Source organism: Alligator mississippiensis, chromosome 9 (genome assembly GCF_030867095.1).
Source record: "Alligator mississippiensis isolate rAllMis1 chromosome 9, rAllMis1, whole genome shotgun sequence".
Classification (NCBI taxonomy): domain Eukaryota; kingdom Metazoa; phylum Chordata; order Crocodylia; family Alligatoridae; genus Alligator; species Alligator mississippiensis.
In genome coordinates this window covers 14,164,111-14,190,753 of record NC_081832.1, presented here as the reverse complement: position 1 = coordinate 14,190,753, position 26,643 = coordinate 14,164,111, and the positions used below count along the sequence as shown (strand labels likewise).

Below are 26,643 nucleotides of genomic sequence, written 5' to 3'. Positions count from 1 at the left end.
AGCAAAAATTACTGATTAATAGTTTAGTGAAGGAATCACACAGAGCTTTGAATGCAACATTGTAACTTGCATTGTATTTTTTTATCTGCTGTGTGAGGGTAGATGTTTCTGAATTGGAAGTTTCTCCTAACACTTCTCCTGCAAAACAGATTTGACCTTTTCTAACTGGTCATTGGGTGAGGGAGCAAGGGTCAGGGGAAAAGGTTCTTTGAAGATAAATTAACTTTGGTATCATACCATAATTTTGCTCTCCTTTTGTATGCATATGTTATATAAAAATATTCAGTTTGGGCATTTTTAATGTGCTAAAGGAGCCGCGGGCAGGGGGGTGCTTTAATTAGCGAGCCATGCTGATTAAAAGTGCCCGAATGTCATGTGTATCAGTGTCCCCCACACTGAAAAATGGCAGCGGGGCACTTTGAACTAAAGCTCATTTAATGAGTCTTAGTTCAAAGCACCCCAGTGCCACTTTTCAGCACAGGGATGCTGATACACGTGACGCAAGAGGCTGCTGGAGTGTGGTAATTTCTCTGCTCCCACAGACTCAATTGATTGAGTCTGTTCTGACCCACTGGATTTCCAGCATGTCAGAGCCAGCTCCCTGCATGTCTATAAGAGCCCATGGTTTTGCTACCATAAAGAAAAAGCTTATAGGCTGGGGAAAGCTTTGTCTCCTACAAATCTTAATTATCCCTATTTTACATTTGTTCAGTGTCATGGAGCTGCTTTTGTTTGGTACACATCCATAGGAACCTTTCATCACTTCCACGAACAATTGGTCAATTGTCAGCTGCTGTTGTAGTTTTCACCTTTGCAATATCCTTTGAAAGAAGGATCCTGGTCTCAAAGGGCGTGCCCAGACGAGTGCGCACACGTGTTTCCCTGGGGACAAATAGCAGCATCACATAGTTGTGCCGCTGCTACTTGTTTCCAGGGAATGTCCACGCATGCACACTGTGGTGCGTGGCAGGTTGCCCCAGGTGGGGTAGGGGAGGCTGGGGTCAGGTCTTAGGGGCCTCCCAGGGCTCCAGCAGCAGAGATCCAGCATGTGGAGCCTGGCCAGCAGCTGGAGTGTGGCTCCACCTGGGCAGGCTTGTTTCGGGCAGCGCATGCTGCCACTAAGGCTGTGCGAAGCTTTGGTCCTTGATTCAACTCGGTGGAGATTTGGCCTGATTTGCTGGCCGAATCTCTGAATTCGAATTGGATCAGAGGACCCTGTAATCTCTCCAAATCCAATCAGAACCCTCCAAATCAATTTGGAGAGATTTGGTGATTCGAACGTAGACACAGCTTTAGATGTTTTTTCTACATACCTCTAGGTAGCAGGGGCTCATGAGTGCTGAGATGCTGGGGCGCATGGAGTGTCCCACCAAAGTGCGGGGGGAAGGGGTCCCAGTGTGCTCAGCAGCAGACCCAGAAGTGGACCAGAAGCACTTCCACCCACTTCTGGGTCCACTGGAGAGCGCACAGCCCCCCCCCCACTGCTCGGCGACTGATGCCTCCAGGGTCATCGGGGAAGGGGGGGTGGTGCCCAGGGTCCACCCGTGGCTGATCACTGAGCCAGGGGGGTGGGGGGCGCAGGGGGCCCCTGGCACACTCTCTAGTGGACCCAGAAGTGGACTACAGTACTTCTGGTCCACTTCCAGGTTCGCCGCTGAGCATGTGGAGGGCCCCACGCACTCCTGTCGGATGCTCCATGTGCCCCAGCATTGCAGCATTCACAGGCAGCGCCTGGTACCTTGAAGTGTGTAGAAAAACATTTAAAGCTGTGTTTATGGCCAAATTCCTGATTCTCTGAATCAGCATTGAACCTTCAGATTTGGATTTGGCCGAATCAAATCAGGGACAGTGATCTGAATCAACTAATCGAATCACTGTCCCCAGCTCAGGCTGAATCAGAATCTGAATCAAATAGGGCCTGCTTCACACACCCCTCCCTAACTGCCACCACACGTGTCATCCTGCTTTTTTCAGCTGTGGGTTTTTTACCACCAGGATCTCTGATGTCAAATTAGCAGCATGGTGAATGCCTGCATATGTAGTACATGCGGTTTCCAGTGCCACAGATGGGTCTGCGGCACCATATACCACGTGTGTGCTCGTCTGGATGTGCCCAGACTCAATCTAGTATAGCAAATGTAAAATTACTTGAGGTTATGGATTTTTGCCTTGATATGCAGAAATATGAAGTTTAGAAGTTATGTTCTGCTTAAAATCTGCAAAATCAATAGATTCATAATTCTTTTTTTATCTGCTAGCAAGCTAATATTTAATTAATATGACTGAATTTATTCCATGTGGTTAATTCAAGAGGGTATGGTTTAAATGTTAATTTACAAGAAATACTCAAGCCAAGGTTTGTCAGTGGCAATTAGTTAATGGCAGCTTCTTTGATTTTTTTTCAGCTATTGAAGACCAATACAAATTAAAAACACATATGCAAACCAGACAAAGATACAGCTGCTTGGACCATTTTTACATTCCAAAATTCAGATTCCTTTGACTTAAACAAAATAAGTTCTGAGTGTATAAAACACAAATGGATGTCTCATTAAGCCGCTGTCATCACTTGAGTGTCCAACTTGTATTTTTTTTGTCTTTTATCTACCCAACAGCAGTTGACTCTTTCTAACAAATGGCAGTACTTATAACTTGTGTGTGTATCTTCAGTGTGATCACACTTCTTTCATTTTGGAATTCAATGGGCTTTAAAAGAAAAATTAATCTTTCAGAGTGATTCTTTGGTTATTCAGTATTTGAATTTGCTAGAACATCAAAAATGAGGTCTAAGACTATGCAAAGACCTCTGAGTGTGTGCGCTGAAGACTAGATCTTTTCAGAGAGCACACAGCACAGCAGCTGCTACTTGATCATCTTAAACACAGCAAATCCCTACGTTAAACTCCCAGAACTGAACTGTTACGTTTCTTGTTTACTTCAGGCTATATTCGCTACTAAAATGCATGCATTTCTAAGCAGAAACCTGGTGTTTTAAATAAAATTATTCCACTAAGCCAGAAAGGAAGGGGGGAAAAGAAATTTACTGCTGTAAGGAAGAGCTTCTTTAAAGTAAGGGGACCAGAATCTGGAGTGGACTTCCCAAGGAGGTGGTGCAGTCCCCAACCTTGGAAGTCTTCAAGAAGAGACTGGGCAGACACCTTACTGGGATCATTTGATCTCAGCAGTATTCCTGCCCAGAGCAGAGGGGTTGGACTTGATGATCTTTTAAGGTCCCTTCCAGCCCTTAATTTCAATGATGATGATGATGATGATAAAGTGTTTACTACAGGAGCATTTTCATTCCAAAAAGCATAATTACAGTAGTGTTAGAACAGTGATTCTGTGCAACCCCCCCGAGCTAGGCCACCTTGAGATCCTTTGAGGAGCGAGCGCTGCAGACTGCCACGCAGCGTTAGCACAATTAGGCGTGCAAACATGATTCACAAGATGAACCTAGTTTTCAAACATGAATCTGTTGTGTTCAAAAATACATTTTGCCCTGGTGTGGTCTGACTTCTTAGCAGCAGCAAGATTGCTCTGGCATTTTTTGTGTAGTCAAGAAACAAGCAAAACCTAAAAGCTGGCATTTTCCAAAGGGTGCCTCAAATCTATGGAGAGGGGCGAGTCTAAAAATAGGTATACAAGCACTGTAGTCCCGATCATCCAGGAATTGCCAGAGAGGCAAGGATTTTTGGGGGTGGTGTCTTTTAAGATCCAGCTCATCCAAAGCTAGACAAGCTTCCCCACAAAAGGCATTCTTCATCAGATCACTTTTTGCATTAAAAAAAAAATTGTCTAACTTGATCCCAACTCTTGCCCAAGTACAGCTCTTGCTCCGAAGCTGTAGCGCGAGCGATGCCCCCTACACCCGAGGATCTCTTGTCGGGAAACTCTTTACACAGGAAGAAGAGCACACAAGCATCCTTATCTCCATCTGCAAGAGAAGACTTGTCCACCTGTGCGGGGAGCTTTAATGAGAGCACCGCCGCGTCTCGTGTATCAGCATGCCCGTGTTTGAACACGGTTTCCAGCGAGCACTAGTTCACACGCCCCTGCTGCCACGACGGGTGGTGATCCAAGAGGCTGCTGGAGCGCAGCAACCACGGCGCTCCCGGAGGCTCGAGTCGTGGCTCCGCAGCGGTGGAAGTCGCCGCACACCTGCAACCCGAGCGGGCGGGAGCAGCCTCGCGCCACGCCGGCGCCCGCAGGCCACAGCCCGGCCCCTGGGGGAGGCTTCGAAGCCTCGCGGCTGCACGTGGCCCTCCCAGCAGACTGCAGTGCATGCTGGGAGCCGTAGTCCCGCCCCCGCAGTGGAACGGAGGCATGCGGGCGCCGCGGCACGCCGGGACTTGTAGTCCGCCGAGGGGGGGCGGGGCCCGGAGCCGGTCCGCCGCGCGATTGGCTGCGCCTGGCCCGGGGGGCGGGGCGGCGGGCCGCGGCGGCCGTCCCGGTTGGCTGCCCGGCGCCCCCTGGCGCTGTGCCGTCACTTCCTCCCCGGCCGGAGCTGGCCCCGCTCATTCTCTTTAGTGTTTGCCCTGTGCCCGCCGCCTCCCTCCGCACCGCGAGCCGCCCCCCGGCCCCGGCCCCGGCCCTGGCCCCGGCCCATGGACTGAGCCGCCCGCCCGCCCGCCCGCCCGCAGCGCCGCCGGCCGGGAGCCGCAGCCCAGGTCGCAGGTGAGCGGGGGGCGGCTCTGGGCCTAGCGGGGCTGCGGCGGCGGCTGCCCCGGGCCCGGCGGGGGGGCGGGCGGGCGGGCGGGGCCGCGCGCTGTCGGCGGGACTCGGCCCGGGGCGGGGGGCGCGGCGGCCCCGGGCTCCCCCAGCGCTCCCCGGCGCCCTCGGCTCCTCCCCGCCCAACGCGTCGGGAGGCCGGGGAGCAACAGGTCCCGCCGCCCCGGGGGCTCCTGCTCCTCTGCCCGCCGAGCCTCGGGCCTGGCCCCAGGGCCCCTGCTCCCCGCGTGCGTCTGAGGGGCCTTCGTGGAGAGACACCGGCTCCGGTGGCCGCCGAGCCGTGTTGGTGCGCTGGTGCCGACTCCACACGTGCGTCGGGTGCGCTGTTTGCTTTGGGGGCAGAGGGGCTGCGCGGCTCCCTCCCCTGCCCTGTGGTTTTCTACTTTCTCCTCCGCTCCCCCGTTAGCACGTGGCGTTTCACGGGGGTCGTAGGAGCGTTACAGCAGCCACCCCCCTGTTCGGGAGGCCGTCCGGACGTGTGTCGTGCCGGCTTGGGTGTCTTAACCTCGGTGGTTATCCCACAAAGTTGAGCTACTGTCAGACTGGCCGGTATCTGCGCCGCGGCCGTGCGGTCGCCGCGGGGTTGGGGCGCAGTCGAAAAAGCGTGGGGGACGTCGCTGATATTATGGAGGAACAAAAATTCCAGCCTTTGGAGATCTCGGTTGTAAAGCCCCGTGTTCACTGGCGTATCGAGCAGCCGTGACAATGGTTTGTCTGTCTGGAACAAACGATTCTAAAAAAGGAGTTCGTTTGGCCCTTAACTGCACTTTCGGTAGTTGCCTTGACAACTTTCCTTTAGATGTGTCAGTGTTAGTATTTATGTTGATTATTGTGGTGGATGAGGCCGAGAGAGAAGACATACGATTTATTTCTATGTTAATTGAAATTGTTAGCCTTGAGTGTATTATCAAACCGTGGTGTGGTTTAGCAAAGTAAACTATATTTAATTTAAAATATGTCGTGATGTCAACTACCCAAGTTTTACTGTAGCGTTTAAGTGTTTATCTCAATCCTTGGCCTTAATTGTGTTGCCTCTGTTGGGTTTCATACTTGTATTGCGTGCTTCCAACACCTGATATCCTCATCTGCCAGGTCTCTGTTCTGCAGAGCCCTTCTTAAAATCTACTTAGAATTTTTGTCAGCTGCTTTTTTTTTATCATTAATCCTTTGCACCTTCTTTCCTGATTTGTTTTGTGGTTTTGTCCTATTCACAGTGTTTCCTGCCCTGCAGAGTTCACTTCTTATCTGCATTCATGAAGCATCACGTAAATTATCAGCTGTATACATTTTGAGCGTCTCTCATAAATACTAGCTTAGAGATGTTCCTTGGCTAATCAAGATCTTGTCAGAGACACCTATTTCCTTTTTAAAAGTTTGTCCAAGGATGAAACCTTGCTCAACTGAAATGTTTTTGCATTTTTGTAACTCATTTTGGTCTATAATTGGCAGATAAAGAACTAGCACCTTTTTGTGGCAACTGTTTAAACCTTTCTGTAGCAAATATGTGATTATTTTGCTTTAACATTATAGAAGTTAATCTAGATATTAACGTTAGCGCAGATTTGTACTGTGGTTGGTTATTGGATATATTGGGAAATGAGCCCTCTCTGCAAAAATGATTATTAATTTTGGAAGAACAATTCCATATTTCCATAAACATTAGGGAGGCTCAGGAGTGAAGGGCAGCAAGCATAACTATTAGTCCTTATTATTTAAATATCTGTTAAAACCATGTTTCTAATCTGTATCTTTTTTTTTTCTGCTTAACTGCCTGATCTTCCTCAACCTGAAGAAAGGGGACCTGGATACTTGTCAAATTCACTGCAGCTAGGAAGTTACAAGGCTCATGTGTTTTCCAAATAGCAGTGGGAAAGGGAAAACTTTTGAGCAGACAACATGCTGGGATGATTGACTGGGGTGAAAGAGTCCACAAGTGGACCTGAAGTAAGGGTTAAAGCAAAGGGTAGAATTGTAGGATCCTCTTTTACAGTCAGGATGCTTTTTAGGAGACAAAGGGAGGAGTTTCATATTAGCTCTGGTTTGTAAGAAATACACTTGAGAAAATAATAGGCAGTCACCAGCAATGAAGTTAGAAATGGGCAATAATGACAAATGGTCGTTGGATAAATTCCCAAATGTAGCGTACTGCTACATCTTATGCATGTTTGATGTATTGTCCCTGACAGACTCGAATATGATTTCTTTATGCATTGATAAGCATTGAATAGTTTTTTCATGCCATTAAGATATTCAGTTAATGAGAGATGGAAGCCCCAAATAGATTCAGAAATGGCATTTTGGCATGAATTGCCACACCCTTTGTTTTGCAGGAGCTTATAGTATTGTAGCTGGGTTTCAGGTCCTCTAGAACCGCAGAGGTCCCTGTTGTGCCTCGGACATCTTGCAGGATGCCATGCAGGTCAGTGAGTGCTAGCTCCACAAAGGCACTTGTGCCTGATGGTGATGCTCAGATATCATCAGTTACTTTTAGGTGCTTGGCCATGACAGTGGAGGCCACAGCCCTAAGTTAGGTTCCTATGTTTATACTAAGGGATGCGAGGCAGTCGGGTACGATTCACAACGGCCAGCATGAAGAAACCACAAGTTAACGAGTTAGAAGGTGCTGAAGAGGCAGGTGTATCTGCTATCCCACTTTTTTCTTGAACTCAGTAGCTCTTGATTCAGTACGCAGGTGAGATTGAGGTTCACAGGTATAATCCCTGAGAAGGGTTTTGACATGTAAGTCATCCCACTTTGAGGCTGGAAGGTGGCTGACATTTCTTATAAGAGACCCGGTGATAGGACCTCTTTATTATATAATAGCCTGATGCTTACAGCCTTTTCCTGGGAAGTGAGAAACCTGGGTTTAGTGCACTTCTCAGCCTTGAAGTGATTTAAATCCATGTCTTGTACTTCCAAGGAGAGCATCCTAACTGCTAGGCTGTGATGGGGACACTTCTCATCTTTTCTGTTGATGATCTGCTCTGTGCAGCAAAGAGAGAGATCAAGAATAAGCATAGCTCTGCCCCAGGGATAAAGGCATCATCTAGGAGATGGGAGTCCTGGGTTCCAGTCCCTGCTCCTAGGACTAATCATGTATCATATTCGTTGAATGGAAGTGGCCGTGGCTGCTGTGTTGTGCTGAGCTCAGTATTTCAGTCTGTATTAAGTGTGGTCTCAATGTGCCTACAGAATTGAGCCCTTCTAGGAACTAAGATGCAGGGGCATCTAGACTTAGTCCATTTGCCAGTGTCCTTTTGTGGATCTCTGTCAGATCTGTGCTAGCAAAATGGGGATGGTAGCACTTCCCCCACCTCACACGAGCATGGTGAGGTTAAATACAGGAAGGAATGTGTGGCACTCGGTCTGGAAATGTTGTCCCTATAAATACCAAAGGTAAATCGGTTTGAATAAATCTTTTATGTTCAGTTCTGCTTACTGAATTAACAAACTGTGGTATAAGCACTCCTGTTTTCTTCAGTATACCCCAGTCAAAAGTTTGGTGTTAATGAGAAGAAAGTAGTTTGTCCCCGTGTAACTTGTACTTCCAATAATTCAGACTTTTCTTGATATTGGGTAAGCATAGTGACACAAAATAGGCTGCCTTACTATGCCTCATTAATTAGTTACTATTTGTGACTCCTTTACTTAGTGTTTCTAGATGAAATCTGGTAACCTTTTCAAAGAAAGGTCACACCCATTCAGACATTGGTTCCTAGAAACATGTCAGCTTGAACTAGCTTCTAGTAAATGCATGTCCTTTTAAATTATTATCTCATTTTTATAACTAATGTGATCAAGGGGAGCATATTCTTTAAGCTCGGGGACTTAGAATTGTATTATCAACACATCATCGATTTTTCTGGCAGTCATTGAAAGGCAAGAATTAAGAAAACAATACATTTGTAGAACTTTATCAGGTTTTCTAAGAATCTTTTTTCGGTTTTCTCAAATGGAAAAAGATATATGATTTAATTAGATGTCTTATCTCATAAACTTGCTTTGGAAATGATTCCTCAGCCTTGTGATTGGACACAAAGGGTTTAAAGTGTACAAGTGACAGATGTTAATAATATAACAGCTTATCATTTGAGGAATGCTTTTAGTTTTTTAAAATGTCCCTAAGCAATGTATTTGTAACTTTTTTATGTAATTAAATTGTAATGTTAAGATACTGTATTTTATGTAGAAAGGTGTTTTTTTTCTGATGATAATTTCTATAAAATCTTGTAAGTGTAGAATAAACTAGTTTTGGTTCCTCTAAAAGGTACCTAAATAATAGGAATTTCACCATGTCTTGTACAGTTTTCATTGTGTAGATTGGCGTTTGTCAGTTGATTTTATGTGGCCAGTGACTGTTTTAAAAAATATACCAGTACTTGGTGAGCATTCTTGAATTGCCTTATCAATGCCCAATGTAATGGGGAGGTCACTTCATGAATGAGGAAGGAGTCTAAAAGGACAAGTCCAAGCATTTAAAAATATTCTGCTACCGACAGTATTAAAATCATTGGCAACCTGTTTTGGAGGCTGTGCTGTTGACAAAGCGTGTTCTTCTTTCTTTGCTAGACTATCTAGGTGGGGGGAAAAAAGGGAGAGCATTTTAAGCTTTGGCTCTACCAAGATTTTTGTGTTGGAAACTGTAACACTAGTCTGGGACTTAATGTATCTAGAACTGATGTGTCAAGAGAGTGTCATAACTGCATTTAAGATGCAATATCCTATGAACTATCCAGTCTTGGTAATACATTTATTTTATTCAAAATCACACAGCTTCCATGTATCCAACTTTTTGATAGCATGTGTAAAATGGTAATATGTAACATAATTAAGGACCCTGTCCTGTTGCACATCAGGGCTAGAAATTCTTCAGTGGATCTGTGAATATGCATTAAGGATCAGTATATCTCTGCCAGACACAGGTCCTGGGATTTTTTTTAATGGAGGAAACCTGAACCTTGGCCTTTAGTTTCAGTGCTTTATTTGTAGATGCTTTTATATGTTACTCCAGTACCTGAATATTTGCTTGAAATATTAAGCACCACTTGTGTGTTGGGGTGAACTTTAACTATTTTCATAATATGTATGTGCAAAGAGGTGTGTGTGTGTGTAATATGGGAAACTGAGGCAGAAATGAGCAAAATGACTTGCCAGAGTTTGCAAAAGTAGTTTGCAGTGGAACCAGTAATAGAACCCAGATCTTCCTGATTACTAGACCGATTGTTTAGCCAAAAGACTATCATTTGCTGATAAAATAATAGATAGCACCTGAGCCAGAAAAAAAAGTCTCAAGAACTGGCAAAACTGGATGATGTTTGTGTAATATCTGCAGTCAGAATACAACAGATTGTGTGGAGTTTGTCTAAATGAAAACTGAATGTCAGATTTCATTCATACAGAAAGCATTTATTTGTTAAAAACTGTTTAGGTTATTTTTTTACCACCTCTTTGGATGAAAAATCAGAACTCAGTCTGAATGCTGAAACTGTTGCCACATTATTACTTTCATTAACCTTTGACAAGAGTTTGCTTATAGGTACTGAATCTTCAAGCAACTTGCAAAAGCAAGTATAGGCTTCCTCAAAAGCAGTTTACACGTGGGCTCCATTTTTGTCCCTTTCCTCCTACTGCATGATGTCCTGCATCTCACAAGGACTTGTTCAGAAATATTAAGGAACCTGATCATGGTACTAAAGCAGCTTTTATAAAAATCCTGCAGTATACTCTTAGAGTCATTCTCTATAACTGGCAGCTTTGTATGCACCTTTCTTACCTTAATGTCTGGAGAGATGCTTGCTGTTTAAAAACTATTGGAAGTTCCTTTGCTTTACTGCATTACATTGCTACTGGTTTAGATGGTGATTATGTTCTGTTTCCTTATCTGTTCTTAGTACTCTGACATTAATTCTCGTGATTGTCAATCACAAGAAGCACTTGTTATTAAGCATCCCTTAAACTAAAGCAAAATGAAAAGTGGGATTGGTGGAGTCCACAATCTGAGCTCCCTCCCCCAGATTTAGGGAAGTCACTTGGGGTTGGAAGAAAAAAGTAATGTGAGGAAAACTGCCCAATCAAGTTGAAGTTCTTAGTTAAAAATTATACTTGCTTGCTAACTTTCTCAATGAGGGCATAATGCATTTTCTTGTCTAAGAGTAGAAGTTTTACAGGGATTAGGCTCCCTATTCTCTAAGGCCCCTTTGAATATGACAGCATCTGGGCTTGTTTTACAATGCATATATTGAATGGATCTTACAAAACAGGTGATGGAAAGAAGCTTAAAATATGTGGTTTTCAGAAGATTGCTGTTACACAGTTCCTAAGGAATTGTTTCATAGCTATACTGTGGAATATTTTAGCCTAGCTCTTATCAGAAGTTTCTCCGTTGCTCCTGATAATGCTTTTAAGCAATGAGAAGTTCATGATAAAAGTTAAAATACTTTGGTAGCTTCAGAAAGCAAATAGCTAATGCTGCATTTTTCTTTTAGGCATTCTCCAACATAAATACCCTACTCAGCTAAAACCAAAACTTCACTGTCCCTGGATCACCTAAAGGTACAGGAAGCTTACTTTAAATATAGGATTCAATAATTTTTATCTCTGTTAGTATATTGCCTTTTCTTTGTGTAAATTAAGGAGGCTTTGAACTGATAACATTCTGTTATACAGTGGAAAGAGATGTTTTGGCTAAAATCTCCCATTTTTATTTGCAGCATCTCTGACAGTTCTGACACTGAAGAAATTTAGCGGAATTGGTTATTTAAAAAAACTTTTGCCCACAGTGTTTTCTTGTGGGAAAATTTGAGTAATTTTTGGCTGAGTGAAGTTGGGTCCTACACTCAACTGTGATCATTTCCTGCTTGTCTGCATGTAATGTGATAACTGTAGATTTTTAAGGAATATTCTAGGAAAATTGGGAAGACTTGAAGGAGGGAAACTTAATTCCATGCATCTGATTAGCCTACCCCATTTTAGGCAGGTCTGTCACTGTCTTCAGGTTCAAGAGCTGGTCGATGGCTGCCATGTTAACCATGTCCCCTTTCCATGATTCAGTTTTGTTCATTGTCCAGATAGTTTGAAGTGTTGATACCCTGAATGGCATATTCCTGGGCAATAATATGAGACTATGGGAAATCCAGGACACTGCTCCCCCCTCCCTCCCTCTCCCAAGTTAGTGGTGCTGCTACAGGCAAAGCAGGAGCAGCCCTGTACTGCCCCTGCCAAAATCTTAGCAGTGCTGCACCTCTTCCAGCCTCTGGTTAAGCTCCAGTAGAGTGATGACAGGGGGGATTTGCCCACAGAGAACAAAAGCCCCCTGTGCCCCCCAGTGCAATCCTGGTGCCCAAGTGGAGGACCCAAGTGACAGCTCCGGGGTCCCAAACCTGCTGCAGCTGCACAGGTGCAGGGTAGGAGTAGAGGTGGCTGGCCCTGGCAGGATAGATCCAGCCAGGGCCACAGTCCCAGGGCAGAGCCTGGAGCTGCCTCCACAAACAAAGGTCCCTGGCATCTGGTAGGGGTGAAGGGACTATGTGGCTTGCTGGTCCTGACTCAGTTGGGCTGCGAATTAGCTGGGGCTGCGGTCCCAGGGGGTCCGCTCTGGACAGCTCCCTGGCTTCACCCCGCTGGGCTGTGAGCTGGCTGGGGCCGCAGTCCCAGGGTAGAGCAGGGATCTGAGCTGCCTCACCCCCACCCTCCTCATCTGGGCTCTGCACAATGGTGACAGCCACTCCCCGGTCCCAATTCTACTAGAAGTCCCAGGGCAGAGCCTGGAGCTGCCCCTGCAAACGCAGGTCCCCAGGAGGCAGGGAGGGAGCCTGCTCCCTACAGGGCAGGGGTCTGAGCCATCCCATCCCCACCTCTTCCTCACCTGGGCTCCACATGGCAGCGGCAGCTCCTGGTCCCGACTCTGTTGGGCTGTGAATTTTATTGCACGCTCAGTAAAATCAGTCGGGGCCAGCCTTAAGGGTGGGCGACTGCCCAAGGCAGCAACATGCAAATGCAAGCAGCCAATTCTTAGGGACATTTGTTTGAGTTTTTCCTCTACTGGCTGGGACCCTGGGACAGCCTGTGAAATTTGGGACTGACCCAGTGAAACTGGGACATATGATCACCCTACATATTCCTCAGGCAGAACGAAGAAATCATTTAATGGTCTTACAGACTTACCTATAAACATGTTAAACCATGAAAGCCGCACGGCCCTGGAGGCTGGGGGAGCACGGCGAGCTCCTGTAGGCGGTGGTGGCAGTGTCAGTGGTGGTGGCAAGTGGTGAGCTCCCGCAGGAGGCCATGGTGCTGGCGGGGGCGGGTTGGTTAGCACTGACCAGTGGTTGACGACTACCCGCAGACACCGCTGGCAGCGGCGATCGGGGACTGCCTGTAGACGCTGGTGACTGTTGTTGTTGTCGAGCAGTGATTGCCTGCAGACGCCGCTGACACCTTTTTGCAGGGGGTGCACAACCAAGTGCAGGGGGTGCACATGAACCTGCATGCACCTCCTATGTGTTGCCAATGTATTGAACAGTCCTTCCTGAAGAGAGGAGGAATGGGAGAACAGCACTTGGAGCTTGTAGGGAAATGGACAGTTGCAAGGAGTCTCTGGGATGTGCAAAGAGATCAGCTTATGATAGCAGTGACATGTCTGACTGCCTGATTTAAGAGAATCTCAATGAGAGGAAGGTTGGGATTCAGAATAAAACTTCATGTCTTAACTTCCATGCTACACCAGTAACAGTTGTGACTTCAAGCTTCAGTTTTATCATCTGTTGCTTACACTTGGCATTTGAAAATATCTTTCTAAATTCCTATGCAAGTGCAAACTATTGTTTAAAGTATTTTCCTGATTTACATTAGAAAGTTATCAATTTTCCCTTTGTACATGATGTTTTCCTAGTTTTTTTTTCACTTACATGCCTCATAAAATGTTAATTTCAGCCTTTCCAACACTGGTGTGTTGTGTGTGTAGTTGTCAACTCGGAACATCCTAAAATCAGTTACAAGATGTACGGCATCTTTCTGAGAGTTATGTTACCTTTTAATAGGTGCTAAAATACAGCCTCTAGTTAAGCAGTTGCTTTGAGGGGAGCGCCAGTCGCCAGAACTTAATGAGCACATGTGCAGATCAGTTACATTCATTTAAGATACTTAAGTGGCTAAATTTCACTAGCAGAATGCCCCTGTTGTTGGAGGTTGTCAGACATGACTGAAGTAGGCTTTACAGACTCTATATTTTATGTAAAAGTTCTTTGTAGGCCATTCCTGTAGTCCACACTTTATACTGTACTGTTAGCAGTCCAAAATTATCAGAACAAGTACTGTATTTACTAGAATCTACAAAGAGGTTCCCCCTGCAATTAATGTTCAAGGAGTAGGGAGAGCCCCTAGTCATAGATTCAAGTACAAAGTGGTGGGCTGGGGGATCAGGGCCAGAGCCACAGCTACTGTTTTGCCTCCGACCTGCAGGCCACTCTGCCTCTTCCCCATCTACCCTTGCTCAGCTCTGGCCCACTCTAACCTTGGCCACGGAGGGAGCCTCAGCCTGGCCTGTGGCAGCTCTTGCTGGGCCCTTAAGCTTGGACTGCAGCTGTTACTAGGCCAGTCAGGCTGGGGCTGGAGTAAACATGCTTCATACCCCAGGGTGGAGCAGGGTCAGAGCCTGATGGAGCCAAGGTAAGGGCAAGGGAGAGGCAGAGGCTGCATTGGAGGGTGGGGGGAAAGGTGGCAATGGGAAGGGGTTGCAGGGGAGCAGAGGCAGTGAAGGGGACAGGCAGCACAGGGCAAGGTATGCCAGAGCAGGGGTCAAGCTGCTTGACCCTTCTCCCACCATTTGCCCCCCTGCTACAGCGGTGGGGGGAGGTGCATTTAAGACAACTCTCCCATAATTAGATTCTATACATGGAAAATTATAACCAATTTATCCATTTAGTGTAGAATCTACTTATTGTGGGGTCATCTTAAATTCAGAGTCATTCTGGATTTGAGTAAATACAATAATTGGAAACATTAAAAATGGAAACAGCAAGCCTACAAAATCTGTTATCAATTCATCCTTTGCAGTAAGGATGAATTTTTGCAAACGGAGTTTTTAGGTTCTTCCGTTACGGAATATAACTGTTTGTTCTAAAACAGTTTTGTATTAGTTGCGTGCATGCTTCCTGCAAGTTACCTTTAGATTTTAATATAAATGGGCCTAGCTTGAGGCGAGGGTAAGGGCCAGACATGGTGACAAAAATGTATCAAGGTGCAAACAAATATCTTTATACAAACATTTGATTCCTTGATAGAGGCCCAGGTAAAAGGATACATTCACTGGAAAAAGTTCCATTTGCAACATTTCTCTGTTCTCTTGGTTAGCGGAAATGGGAAGGCAAGTAAAAATTTACCTTTGTAGATTCTTTAAATTCTCCCTTATTGGCAGATGTTTCTGCCACCGAGACTAGGAACAACCAGTACATTTGTCCGTGGGCATGTTGTGTCTTCGTTTGTCTGGGTACAGAAATATCCTGGCATTGGTGCGTACACACATTGCTACTCTAATCGGGACTCAGTGAGTAGTTGAAGGCACTGGTGCTCTTCTGCCATTGTAGTCCTGGAATAACCATTCAAATGCCATTTATGATGTTCCAGGATAAGCTGTTGTTACCTATTATCCTAAAAAGAATAATTTTTTTCCAGATTTATCCTGGGACATTGGGCATGGATTTCTGAACCACTGAACTTTGTCCCAGGAAAAAATGGTTTATTTGTGGACAAAGGTGATGTCTTTTTGTAGCCAATGATGGAAAGGAGCTTTTGCATGGTCTTGCTTTGTTAATTTTTCTGGCTGGCTATCTTGCTCTTGTAGATTCAAAGCCATTTACATAGGAAGGGCATGTGAAATTATCCTCACTTTTCAGATGTGGAAACTGAGGCAGAGAAAAATTGTTCTGAACAGAGAAGCAAACTTTTTAATAGCTGTTGCCTAAAACCTTACTAGTCTGCTTACTGAACATGACAGTGTCCAGGGCCTTGCCTATATAACTCCTTAGGCTTTGAAGAAATGAGCTATGGCCTATGAATACGTGTGCAGGTTTTGTTTTGTTTTTGGTCTGTTTGTGGAATGTGAACAGCTGAAGTCTATTCACAGTTGGATCAGTGTCTAACACCTTATTGTTTCAAGCACTTGGATGTGAGCTGGAGTCTCCATAGAATTTGTAGATAATGGCTGAATTGTCTGTCTTGAGCATTGCTCCAACTAGAGGTGTTTGAAAGGAAGCCTTTTCAGGCTATAACTCCTGGTGGAGACTGATCTGTGTAGAACAGTTTCAACTGTGCATACATGTGGAGCTCTATCATCTAGTTTTCCACAGTAAATATAGACAGTGAGCTAATAATATCCTGCTTGGAGACTTGCTTCCGTGCAAAATAAAATGCTAGGGCAGTTTTGGAAGAGCTATGAATTTGGTCTGATCAGAGTGCCATGCCTTGTGGGCAAAAGGGGAAGACGCCAGTATGTAAGGAGATTTTGAAGCATTTATTACAAATGCTCTATGCTAAATCAAAATATAAAGAGCCCTCATGCTTGACATCGAAAGAAGACATTGGCTTATTCTCTACGGTATACACTGGTGTCCTTGGGAGTGTTGCTGCAAGTGATTGTTGCAGACTGAAAAGTAGACCCCCGTGCTGGAGTGGTACAGGAAGATCTATTGGAATCAGCGCGCACACAATTCTGCAGCCTTTCTCTTGACTCCATCTATTCTAGGAGATGCAGCACTCTTAGCAAGAAAGTGATTTAAAAGGAGTGGCATGGGTACTAAGGTGCATGGTTGACAGCCCAGAGGTTGCAAGTTCAAGGCCACAGCAGAAACATTTGTAGTGCAGCCCTGTCAGATGCCAGTGAATCTGCAGATTCTGCTAAATACCTCATCAGAAAGATATGAAAAAGGAAAGAAAGTGATTTAAAATATTCTAAACTCTCTATTTGGAAAGGAGTGGGCTCTTGTGACTGTTCTCCCCAGAGTCTTGTAACAAATCACCTAAAAAAAAAAAAAAAAATTGTTCAAGAATGAGGAGATGTCTAGGTGACTCTGAAAGCATGGTGGGAAGTTTGCTTTTAATGAGAAGCCTAAAATGCTTGTTTTGCAGAAATGCAAGATAACAACTCTGAGATCCTAGCTTTTGACCGAAGTGTAAATTGTTTGCTTGTAAGTTGATTTCCTTCCCCCTCTAATTTCTAATAAAAACAAGTCTTACACCATTTTAAATTTTATTGCCGTCCATAAGCATTCACCAAAACGTGTTGCATATAGAGATATGCAGAATGTCTATATTGCTGACCTGTTCTAACACCTGTTTCCAAAAAGAACAGTAAATTTAATCTTTTGCTGCAAGTGAAAGCCAACTGCAACTTTTCTGAGAAGATTCACAATCTGCGAAGGTGTGTTTTGTGCTGTTTCTACATTTTGGCAGTTGAAGAGGTGCAGTCATTTTCATAAGTTAATATGAACTTGACTCTTGTATGGTTAAAATTATCCAGAATATAGTTTTATGGTCAGTTTAAATAAAGACCATGATAGCCACTAAAATGGAATTTAGATATTTAGCCTTTAGTATGTGTTATCCTGCAGGTTATGGTGTGAAGTTAAGCTTGTTGGAAGAAATACTTATCTTCTCTGAGAGTAGATTAATTTTAACATTGATGAAATTTAGGTAGGTAAAGTTATACAGATTAAAAAGTATGCTTGTTAGTAAATCTAAGTGCTGACTTGAAAATCTGTGAAAGCTTTAATAGGCATCATGCAGCTTTAGAAATAGGCTTAATAATTCAAATGCTCTTCATCCTCCAGTGAACAAAATGGACAAAGTAGAATACAATGAGAGTAATCATGGAAGTATGCTCTTGATAAAACCGGGGGATTCCTTTGGTGATTTCCTAATTAGATTAAATATTGCACTTCATTACTACTTATACACTAACAATATTTGTTCCTAGGATAATAAAAGCCGAAACGTCTTTGGAACCACCAGCATTTCAGATGGCTATTCTGAAACAATGCGGTGAATTTGCAGTATAGGAACCAGAAGTGCTTGCTTACATTTTAAAGATGGCTAAATACCTGCTGAAAGATTCTGCTTTATCCTTGAGGACCATTTGGAGACTCCAGTTGGAAGTACATGTTATGATCCACTCATTCATATATACACCTATATATAGATTATATACAAGTGGATCATAACATCTACTTCTAACTGGAGTTTCTAGTGGAATTTCTTTGTAGGAAGTGTATTTTTCTTGTTCATGTGCTAGCTTGTTTTAAAGTGCAAATTAAGATGTGTGAGAGATGCCAGCTATCAGATTTCCTCTTCCCTCTTAACTAGTATGGAGGCAGTGACTGACCGAAGAAGAGCTCTTTGCTTTAAATATGAGGGACATGAGTAGTGTTTTCTGTCAAGGGTCATCCACTATAAAGCTACTTTCTACAGCGGTCTGAACAATCCTGAGTCTGATCCACAAGCTATTAGGATATTTTGTTTGTTTATTATTTTTGTTTTCTCTTAAAAATGTGGATTAGAAAACACCTATAAATTATTTTGCTTAAAGTGACATGGCGTTGGTTGAGATGAACTGATTGGTATGGGGAGGAGTCAGTAATTTAGCTCTGCATGGTTTGTGACTCTTTGAGCTGTAAGATCTTATGCTCTTCACTCGGCCAATAATTTTTTTCACTATATTCAAGACTATTCAACACTTCTGGTGCTACGTTATTTTTAATTAGATATTAGAGTTAAATACCTCTACTCTGGAGCCACCTTCTAAATTCGCTCTATCTTGGTCTCCAAGTGTTTTGGGGTTTGTTTGGTTTTTTTTCTTTTTTTAACAAAATATTTTCATGAAAAGCTTACTTGCTAGACTTAAGAGGGTAAGAAACGTGAAACTTCTGTAAATTTTGATAAGCAGCTGTAGATGTTCTGTGGCATTTAAAACTACTCTGCGTGCAGGAATAAACTAGTTTTCTTTATGTTTGATGCATTTATTTTTTCTGTTGCATATTGTAAAGCATTTAGAATGAATCAGTCATTGCATTTTAGGTTTTTTGAGCTGTGGGGCTGAATTATCGTGCTGGAAATGTTCAGAATTAAGAGTGTGTACGTTATTGATCCAGGGTTTAAACGCATGCTACTTGTACAGTGTATAAAAGTCCCTATTATATTTGCTATATTTTTATATTTAACCCAGTGAAAAGGGAAACCTTCACCTCCTCATTATGTCATATTGTGAGCTACTGTAAAGCAGAGTGGAAACGCACAAACTGTTGAACACACACAGCCTTGTACAAAGTCTCCAAAGACAGGTAGAGAATGCCTGTTAGAGGGAGTAGAGGTATTTCCAGTAATGGTTGCGCTATAATCCCTGTGCAGTTCCTTTTCAAATAGATATGAAAAACAATATAATCAGTTCAGTCAGGTGAGGATGAATAGCTCATTTCTAGAGGAAGGGCCTTATTTCTCTGTAATTTAGATGATAAAAATGTTTAACTTTAGTCATGAGCCAAATAAGAATATTGTCTGTGTAATTAGGATATGTAACAAGTGTATGGGAACCAAAATCTTAAAACCGAATCATTAGAAGAATTCTTTTCTTCTTTACAGAGTAATTTTTAGTATAGGGAATTATTAAAATTCTTATTCTTAAATAAGATGTTAGCCCAGTTATCTAAACTTCATTCATAATCAGTTGTAGATCTCAAGAAACAATGACTGCCTTGGGTGAGAGCATGGAACCAGAATTAAGAGTATTTAAAGGGGACTTAATGGAGATGCATCAAAAAATTTACAAATATGAAGAGAAGGATCAAAATCAGTGAGTTTAGTAGATTAGAACCCCCCAATAGAGAGATCCATTTACCTGAAATTCCTTCAGATACAAATATTGTATGACTTTCTGGATGTGTCAGTGTAATGAAACAGGAAAGTTTTGAGTTATTTTGCAACATTACATTGCTGCCTTCTGCAGCCTCTTTTTTTTCATCAGTCCCTTTTTTCAAAAGTATTAATGCAAATATCCTTATGTCTGGATATTCTTGAATACAATTTCCTGCTACAGGTCTTCCTCAGTACTAGTTAAAGGGGAAAAAAAAAGATCACTTTGCCCTCTCCCCCTGCCCCCCTCCCCGCCCCCTTTATATCGGGAAGTTCCTTCACAGGCTCAGAATTTAAAGCCTGCGGAACAGTTGTACTGCTGTGGTGCTTGTAATAACACCCGGGTGGTTTCTGGAGCAGTGATTTCACTTTTATTTTTCATCATAAAGTTATGATAGCATAAACCTCTGCCAGCTAGCCTTGTAGAAATCTGCATTTGGGATGAACATGTGTAATAAATATTTAACTTGGCAGTAAAAAATTATTTTGAATCAGTAAATGGATGGGTGGATGATAAATGGTTATTGGCAGCTTGGCTTTGGCAGGTATGATTTCAGTATGCTAGCGTATATTTAGGCTGGACTGTCTGGACATGAAGATGGAATCCTGTTATGTATGACTGCAACACTATCTTGAACCTGTTAGTAGAGAAAAGCTCATCACGCAGTACTTCGCATTGAATTGTTCAAGTTTGTCACTTGGTTACTTCCAATTAAAATAGACAGTTGTTTAAGAGGCATTGCAGCATTTGGCTAGAGGGCCACAAAGCTGAGCAGTTCTGCCCTGACATTTGAACTGAGAATGAGGGAACTTCTAATTCAATTAGAGAGAATCTTCAAAATTAATATAATTTGTTACAAAATGTATATGTACTTCTGCCTGCTGCCTTTCTTGTTACAGTTACTTAAGCACTTCCTTTTAATTCCTTTTAGACCAGGGACGGGCAATTATTTTGGGCAGAGGGCCGCTGACTGAGTTTTGGCAAGCCATCGAGGGCCGCATGATAGGCAGCCAGGGGCAGATAAATAGTAATTTTTTACATTTTTTAGGGGCCCCGCAGGCTGGATAGAATGGCCTGGCGGGCCGCATTTTGCCCACCCCTGTTTTAAACCATTAATTTTATGGTCTTTCCATAAACATGTGTAATCCTTATTAAATTTAGCAATTTCTGCATTTGGAGATAAACCTAACATATACACTGTGGAAGTCTGGGGGTATTTGAAATTTTGACTTTGCTCATTGCCACCTACATAGAAAAAGTGAAACCCCTTCTGACTGTTCTGGAGTGTGTTTTCTCTGAGCAGTAGTTTTGTAAATGGTAGCGTGATTACCTACCCGTTGGAATTATAGGCTTTAATGTTAAATGGCAGAAAAGATGAAAATCAAATCCTTGAAACTTCTGTGTTAAGTATTCCAGCAGTGACTGTCAGGAAAGGTAACTGGATTTGTTTTGTAAGTGGATTCAGTGCTGATGTAGAAAACAGATGGGTAGTTAATCTTAAATGAGCAAGCATAAATTAAGCTTCTGTAGTTCATTTCTGTTGTGTAAACAACCAGCATGAAGCTTAAATTCTAGGCCATGTGGATTTTGAAGTATCTTGTTAAGATTTTAGTGATGGAAGTGGCTTACTGTATGCAATATGGAAACAATGGACATTTTAAGACTCCTTATACTAGCAAAATAAATGCAATGCAATGGATGCTTTATATGTAATAGTTCATTCATGTTCTTGAATTATTGACGGTTAAGTATTTGGTATAATTGTCTGTCTATCTTCCTTACAACTTTTAGGTCAACCATTAGGCTCCATCGCACTGAACTAATCTGCATTCGAAGCTGTTCACCTGCAGTAATTCGCATTGGTTGGAATTGAACATGTCTCAAGTTCAAATTCAGAATCCATCTGCTGCCCTTTCGGGGAGCCAAATCTTGAATAAGAACCAGTCTCTCTCTCAGCCTTTGAGTATTCCTTCTACCACTAGTTCCCTGCCCTCTGAAAATGCAGGTAGACCTATTCAAAATTCTGCTTTACCCTCTGCATCTGTTACATCCACCAGTGCAGCTGCAGGTAAGAATATGAATGTATGTCTATTCTTAGCTTTGTTTTATGATCTGATACGGTTGGTTTCTGGTAGTTTCATTTAATAAGGAGCAATAGTCTCAAGTTGCAGCAAGGGAAGTTTAGATTGAATATTAAGAAAAAAACGTTCTCATTAGGAGGGTGGTGAAGCACTGGAACAGGTTACCTAGGGAGGTGGTGGAAACTCCATCCTCGGAGGTTTTAAAGGCCTGGCTCGACAAAGCCCTGGCTGGAATGACCTGGTTGGGGATGGTCCTGCTTTGAGCAGGGGCTTAGACTAGATGACCTCCTGAGGTCCCTTTTGAATTTTAACTTCCTATGATTCTGTGGCACTGAGGAACTCTGTTTCACACGCTGTTTAAAAAAAACCGCAAAACAAACCCCCCCCAACAATCTCCTTCCCCCCACCCCCCAAAAAACAACAAACCCTGCACCAACTCTGTTGGCTTGCCTTGTTTTATCCCTGTTTAAGCCAGTGTTCAGGTTTGTTTAAAGTTTTTGAGAGAAAATGCTACCTGTACTGTATTCAAAACAAGATGACATTGAAGATTTGACAACACTTTACAAGGTTTATGTGGTGTTACAAGAGTTTTAAGTACAGTATTTGAAACCAACTGGCAGTCTTTCATTTATATTTGACAGCACAGGGATTGGAGTATGTATGAAAGGAGCCCTTGTTATGTTAACAGTTTTTTTTTTTTTCCCCCAAACCAGAATAATACTACTTTTCCACAAGTAGTGCTGTATGCAGCCTTCATGTATATTTGACCATGTTCATAATAAACAATGTAATGAAGATGTTGCATAATAAATAGTAGTACTATCAAAATGTATAAACTCATACTTTTTTAGAAAAAATGCAAAACAGATAATGGGAGGTGGGGGGGTAATGAGACTAAACAAAAAATTGTGAAGTTGGGTGGGGAAAGAAAAGCCAAGAACTAAGACCTGGCACTTCTAAAAATGTTTAAAAGCAAATTATCACAGTACCTGCTAAGAAAACTTGGTAGTCAGAATATATTACATAGATCAAAGTTGAGACCACAACCTCTTAAACTTCAAACCAGGTCTCTAGGTGCTGTGGTAGATGTCTTTTGAAAATTAGCTTCTGTAGTTATTGTCAGATTTGTGATGTGTGTTGTTAGAATGTAACATTTTCAACAATGCTTTACATAGCTGTTCTTGGGGAACCTCTTAATCTGCCTGATCTTCACCCATTTGAGAAATAGCTGGGGATCTCTGTCCCAAAACTGGAAGGTTGCATGTTCTTATCAGCCCTTCTGCAAGGGTGCAACAAATCTGATATTTGATTTTTTGAGAACTGGAGCAGTCTTAATGTCCACCTGGTCATTTATGTCTCTGTCTTATTTTCCAGCTCCTTCTAACATGGCAAACCCCAAAGAGAAAACCCCAATGTGTCTTGTGAATGAGTTAGCCCGTTTCAACAAGATTCAGCCTGAGTATAAGCTTTTGAGTGAGCAAGGTCCAGCTCATTCTAAGGTAATTATTAATATAAATGCCTAAACAATGTGAGCCATAAAGAACTTTTGTGACTGGAAAGACAAAATATGTAGCTCTTGTGCAGCATAATTTGCTGTAGTAGCGGTACAGGTAACTTAATGAGACATGAAAGATACTTTAATACAGTTCAGTTTTCAATACACAATTCATACAATGGGTATGCTGAAGTTGAGGAAGGTAAGATACCCATTTGGATTAAAACTTGTCCCTTGATAACTAACTTTAGTAAATGGCTTATTTATGTTCTCACAAGAGATGTGTAACGTATTTGAGACTTGCATTATACTGTATGGCCTAACTACAGCATTTAACAGTATTAGCAATTGGTTCCTAATATAATCCCCACCTTTGACTTTATTGCATGCTTGCCTTTTGTGCTGAAATTGTCTGTGCTCTTCCTGACTGAACATGACCGAGGCAAACCAACATCTGAGTAGGAAGAGAGTGAAAATACTTTTCCTTCTCCAAAAATATAAACTGATTGCACCCTTAGAGAGGCAGTGAAAATGGTTGAGATCCGACTGATTTTTTTATTTTTTTTTTTTTTTTTTTCCTTCCCTTTTGGCAAAATACTTCTCAGTCAGAATGCTAATGCCCTTATGGAAGGTGGAGTCAAGGAGTGCAAATATAAGCTCTGATGTGAAAATCTCTCCTGGGTTATATTCAGTTAACTACTTACTCTTTTAGAACTGTAAACAGTTTCTTCCCATATGTATAAAATACCTGTACACTTTTCTTTGCTAACTGCTGTCTTGTAGCTGAGGGCAACGTGAAACTCACTAGAATGGGGCTTGTTGGGTTGGAGAGCCTGATTTTAGTCAATTTCACTTAACTGCCAGCACACAGAGTAGAAGAGCTTTGTAGGCCACTCTCTCAAACAGACCAGTTAGGTCAGTATAAATGTCTTCAGATCCTTATGGACTTGGCGGTGATGTACCACCATTGCCCTACACAGACTTTGCATGTCCCTGACATTGTAGATTACTAACATTTTGGCAGGCTCTAGTAAATATTTTGTTCCTCTAAATGCCTGCTGTTAGCATTCAGATAGCTAATATATAGGACTAGCAAATATACAGAACACATTCCTGACATTTGGCAGGGGGAAAAAAATAACAAGGCACTTTCTTATCACCTTTTCACTGTGCGACTCCTGAGTTACCACCACACAAGATAAATCATCTTAGATTTTTTTGTATACATTTAACACTAGTTTCCCTTTAAGTTGTATTATATCTATGCTAGGTGAACGTGCTTGGGATAGAGCAAAATCAACAAGTTTTCAAAATGTTCAGCAATCAGCCCTGTTCCATTTATTCTCTTACGTCTTCAGCTAAAGGCTCTATATGCAAAGCATTTTAAAAATCATGAATACTAGGGAATAGTGTTCGGGGCAAGTGATCGTTTTGTCGTTCTGATCAAAATGAAGCTTCAACTATTGTTGGGAAGAACATGGTTTGCGATGTATCTGATTTACTTGAGAGAACTTACGATAATAGGTATCTTTGTGCTTACAGTGAAGTACTCAAAAGTACTTATATTAGGTAAACTTGTGTAAAATAACTGCGTCAACGATTTGGGGGGGATAAAACATTATACCTATGGCAAAAGTTGTTATTCCTGAGAGTGGCTTAAATATCTTTGTTGCAGCGTTTGGAAAAAAATAGTGTAAAATTAAAGTGTAAAACAAAAAGTGAATAATCGATGCAAAGTAAAAATAGACGAATAAGTAGTTACATTTCAAAAAGGTTATTCAAGATAAACATATGGGAATTAAAAACCTCAGTATCGCATCATAAATCCCCCTGCCTATCAACTTAAGTACATGTTGTGGAGGCTGCTGAGTGAGTAGTTCGGTCCATTAAAACAGTGCAAAGGTTTTTATTAATCCTTGTACTCAGTAACTAGGAAAAGGTACAGACAACTACTATGTTTGGAACATGGTGGCCAGTATATTTTAAAGTTGTATCGTGGACAATGACGTTCTTTAGTTTGCAGCTACTAAAAAGTAACTTCTCGAACTAGAGGGTGAGGCATATTTAAGCAAAAGGTCCTAACAGCTGAGGTGAAATTATGGTGTGGGTCATCATAAAGAACTTGCATTTTTCCTATGCAGGTGTTTACAGTGCAGCTGACTCTTGGGGACCAGCACTGGGAAGCTGAAGGAACTAGTATTAAAAAAGCTCAACATGCGGCAGCTGCCAAAGCATTGGAAGGGACAAAATTTCCTAAACCTACAGCTCGTCCATCTCGTAGCGAAGGAAAGAACCCAGGTATATACAAGGACTGGTTGTTTAAAAAATATTTATAGGCTGCTCACCTCTGAACTTGGTGTATATATTGGCACTGCTTAAGGTTGTGTTTAACTTAGTGAACTTGAAATGTTGTTGTGGGCAATCGCCAACCATTTTACAGCTTGTGGTTTAGTTTTTCCAATTAAAATGAAATTGTGACATATATCAAATGGAAACATTTTAATAGTGAACAGAGACTAGATATGGATATAGACACATGGGAAGTTCAGAGATGTTAGGTTATATTTTAGTGATGCTTTTGGATTTTGTGCTTCCTTTTGAGAAATCTTATCAAGGTTTGCTTGCCCTGGTTAGACGCTTCTAATAGTAATGGAGTTTTTTTTATTTTCACGGGTAGGTAAATTTCTATGACAGTTTTGATAGCCCGAGGCTCTATGATGTGCTTTGTTTTTAAGAGTATCTGTAGAAACAAAACAAATTAATATGCTTTTGAGAGGTTTTTATGAGAACTTCAAGTTTTATGCATGGATTCTGTAGTAAGGTCTGTAGAGAATATATTGTCATTAGTAGAGCCCAGATGCTAAATTTGATTAAGTGGGGCCTGTTTATGTTGTGAAACAAAAACTTCTACAAATCATGTGTTGTAAAAAAAAATATACAGTACAGCTGCTTGTTTATGTAGAAGAAGGTAGGTTACATGCGAGAGAGAACCTGTCTCTTCTGTATTTTTTCTCATAACAGTTAATCAGTGGTATTGTAGAAACACTGTAACGTAACAATTTGCCAGCACCTAACAAGTTCAGGTGATTTCCAGCAAAATTTACCCGTCATGTTTTCACTACTTCCATCTGTATTCATATTCAGAACCTCAGTACTCATTATTGTCATAATGCCTGTGCCAAGTATTCAGTCCCAATTTGCTCTCCTTTTGAAGCAGTATTGGCATTTACCTAGCTTTACTCTGCTGTGATATTTGGACAACTATCTTCTATTTCTCTTTATTTAGATAGTGTAACCCCCACAGTGGAGCTCAATGCACTTTGCATGAAGCTGGGAAAGAAACCTATGTACAAACCTATTGATCCTTATACAGGGATGAGATCCACCTACAACTATAATATAAGAGGTGGTGCTTATCCGCCACGGTATGTACCATTGCT

General features: G+C 42.3%; 1 protein-coding gene across 6 annotated transcripts in view; it reads left to right on the top strand.

The window, feature by feature from the left end:
- The first annotated feature begins 4,538 nt into the window (after positions 1 to 4,538).
- The window catches only part of STAU1 (staufen double-stranded RNA binding protein 1), a 42,824-nt gene continuing 20,719 nt past the window's right edge, over positions 4,539 to 26,643 (top strand). For 4 of the 6 annotated variants that reach the window (XM_059733166.1, XM_059733165.1, XM_059733164.1 and 1 more), the window contains exons 1-6: positions 4,540 to 4,674; positions 11,214 to 11,280; positions 21,419 to 21,695; positions 23,083 to 23,207; positions 25,345 to 25,501; positions 26,490 to 26,628. In XM_059733166.1, the coding sequence (XP_059589149.1) occupies positions 21,503 to 21,695; positions 23,083 to 23,207; positions 25,345 to 25,501; positions 26,490 to 26,628 (614 nt within the window). In that variant the 5' untranslated portion in view covers positions 4,540 to 4,674; positions 11,214 to 11,280; positions 21,419 to 21,502. Of the gene's footprint in view, positions 4,675 to 11,213; positions 11,281 to 21,418; positions 21,696 to 23,082; positions 23,208 to 25,344; positions 25,502 to 26,489; positions 26,629 to 26,643 lie in introns of all 6 variants that reach the window. The other 2 variants (XM_059733167.1, XM_059733163.1) reach the window with 2 other exon arrangements.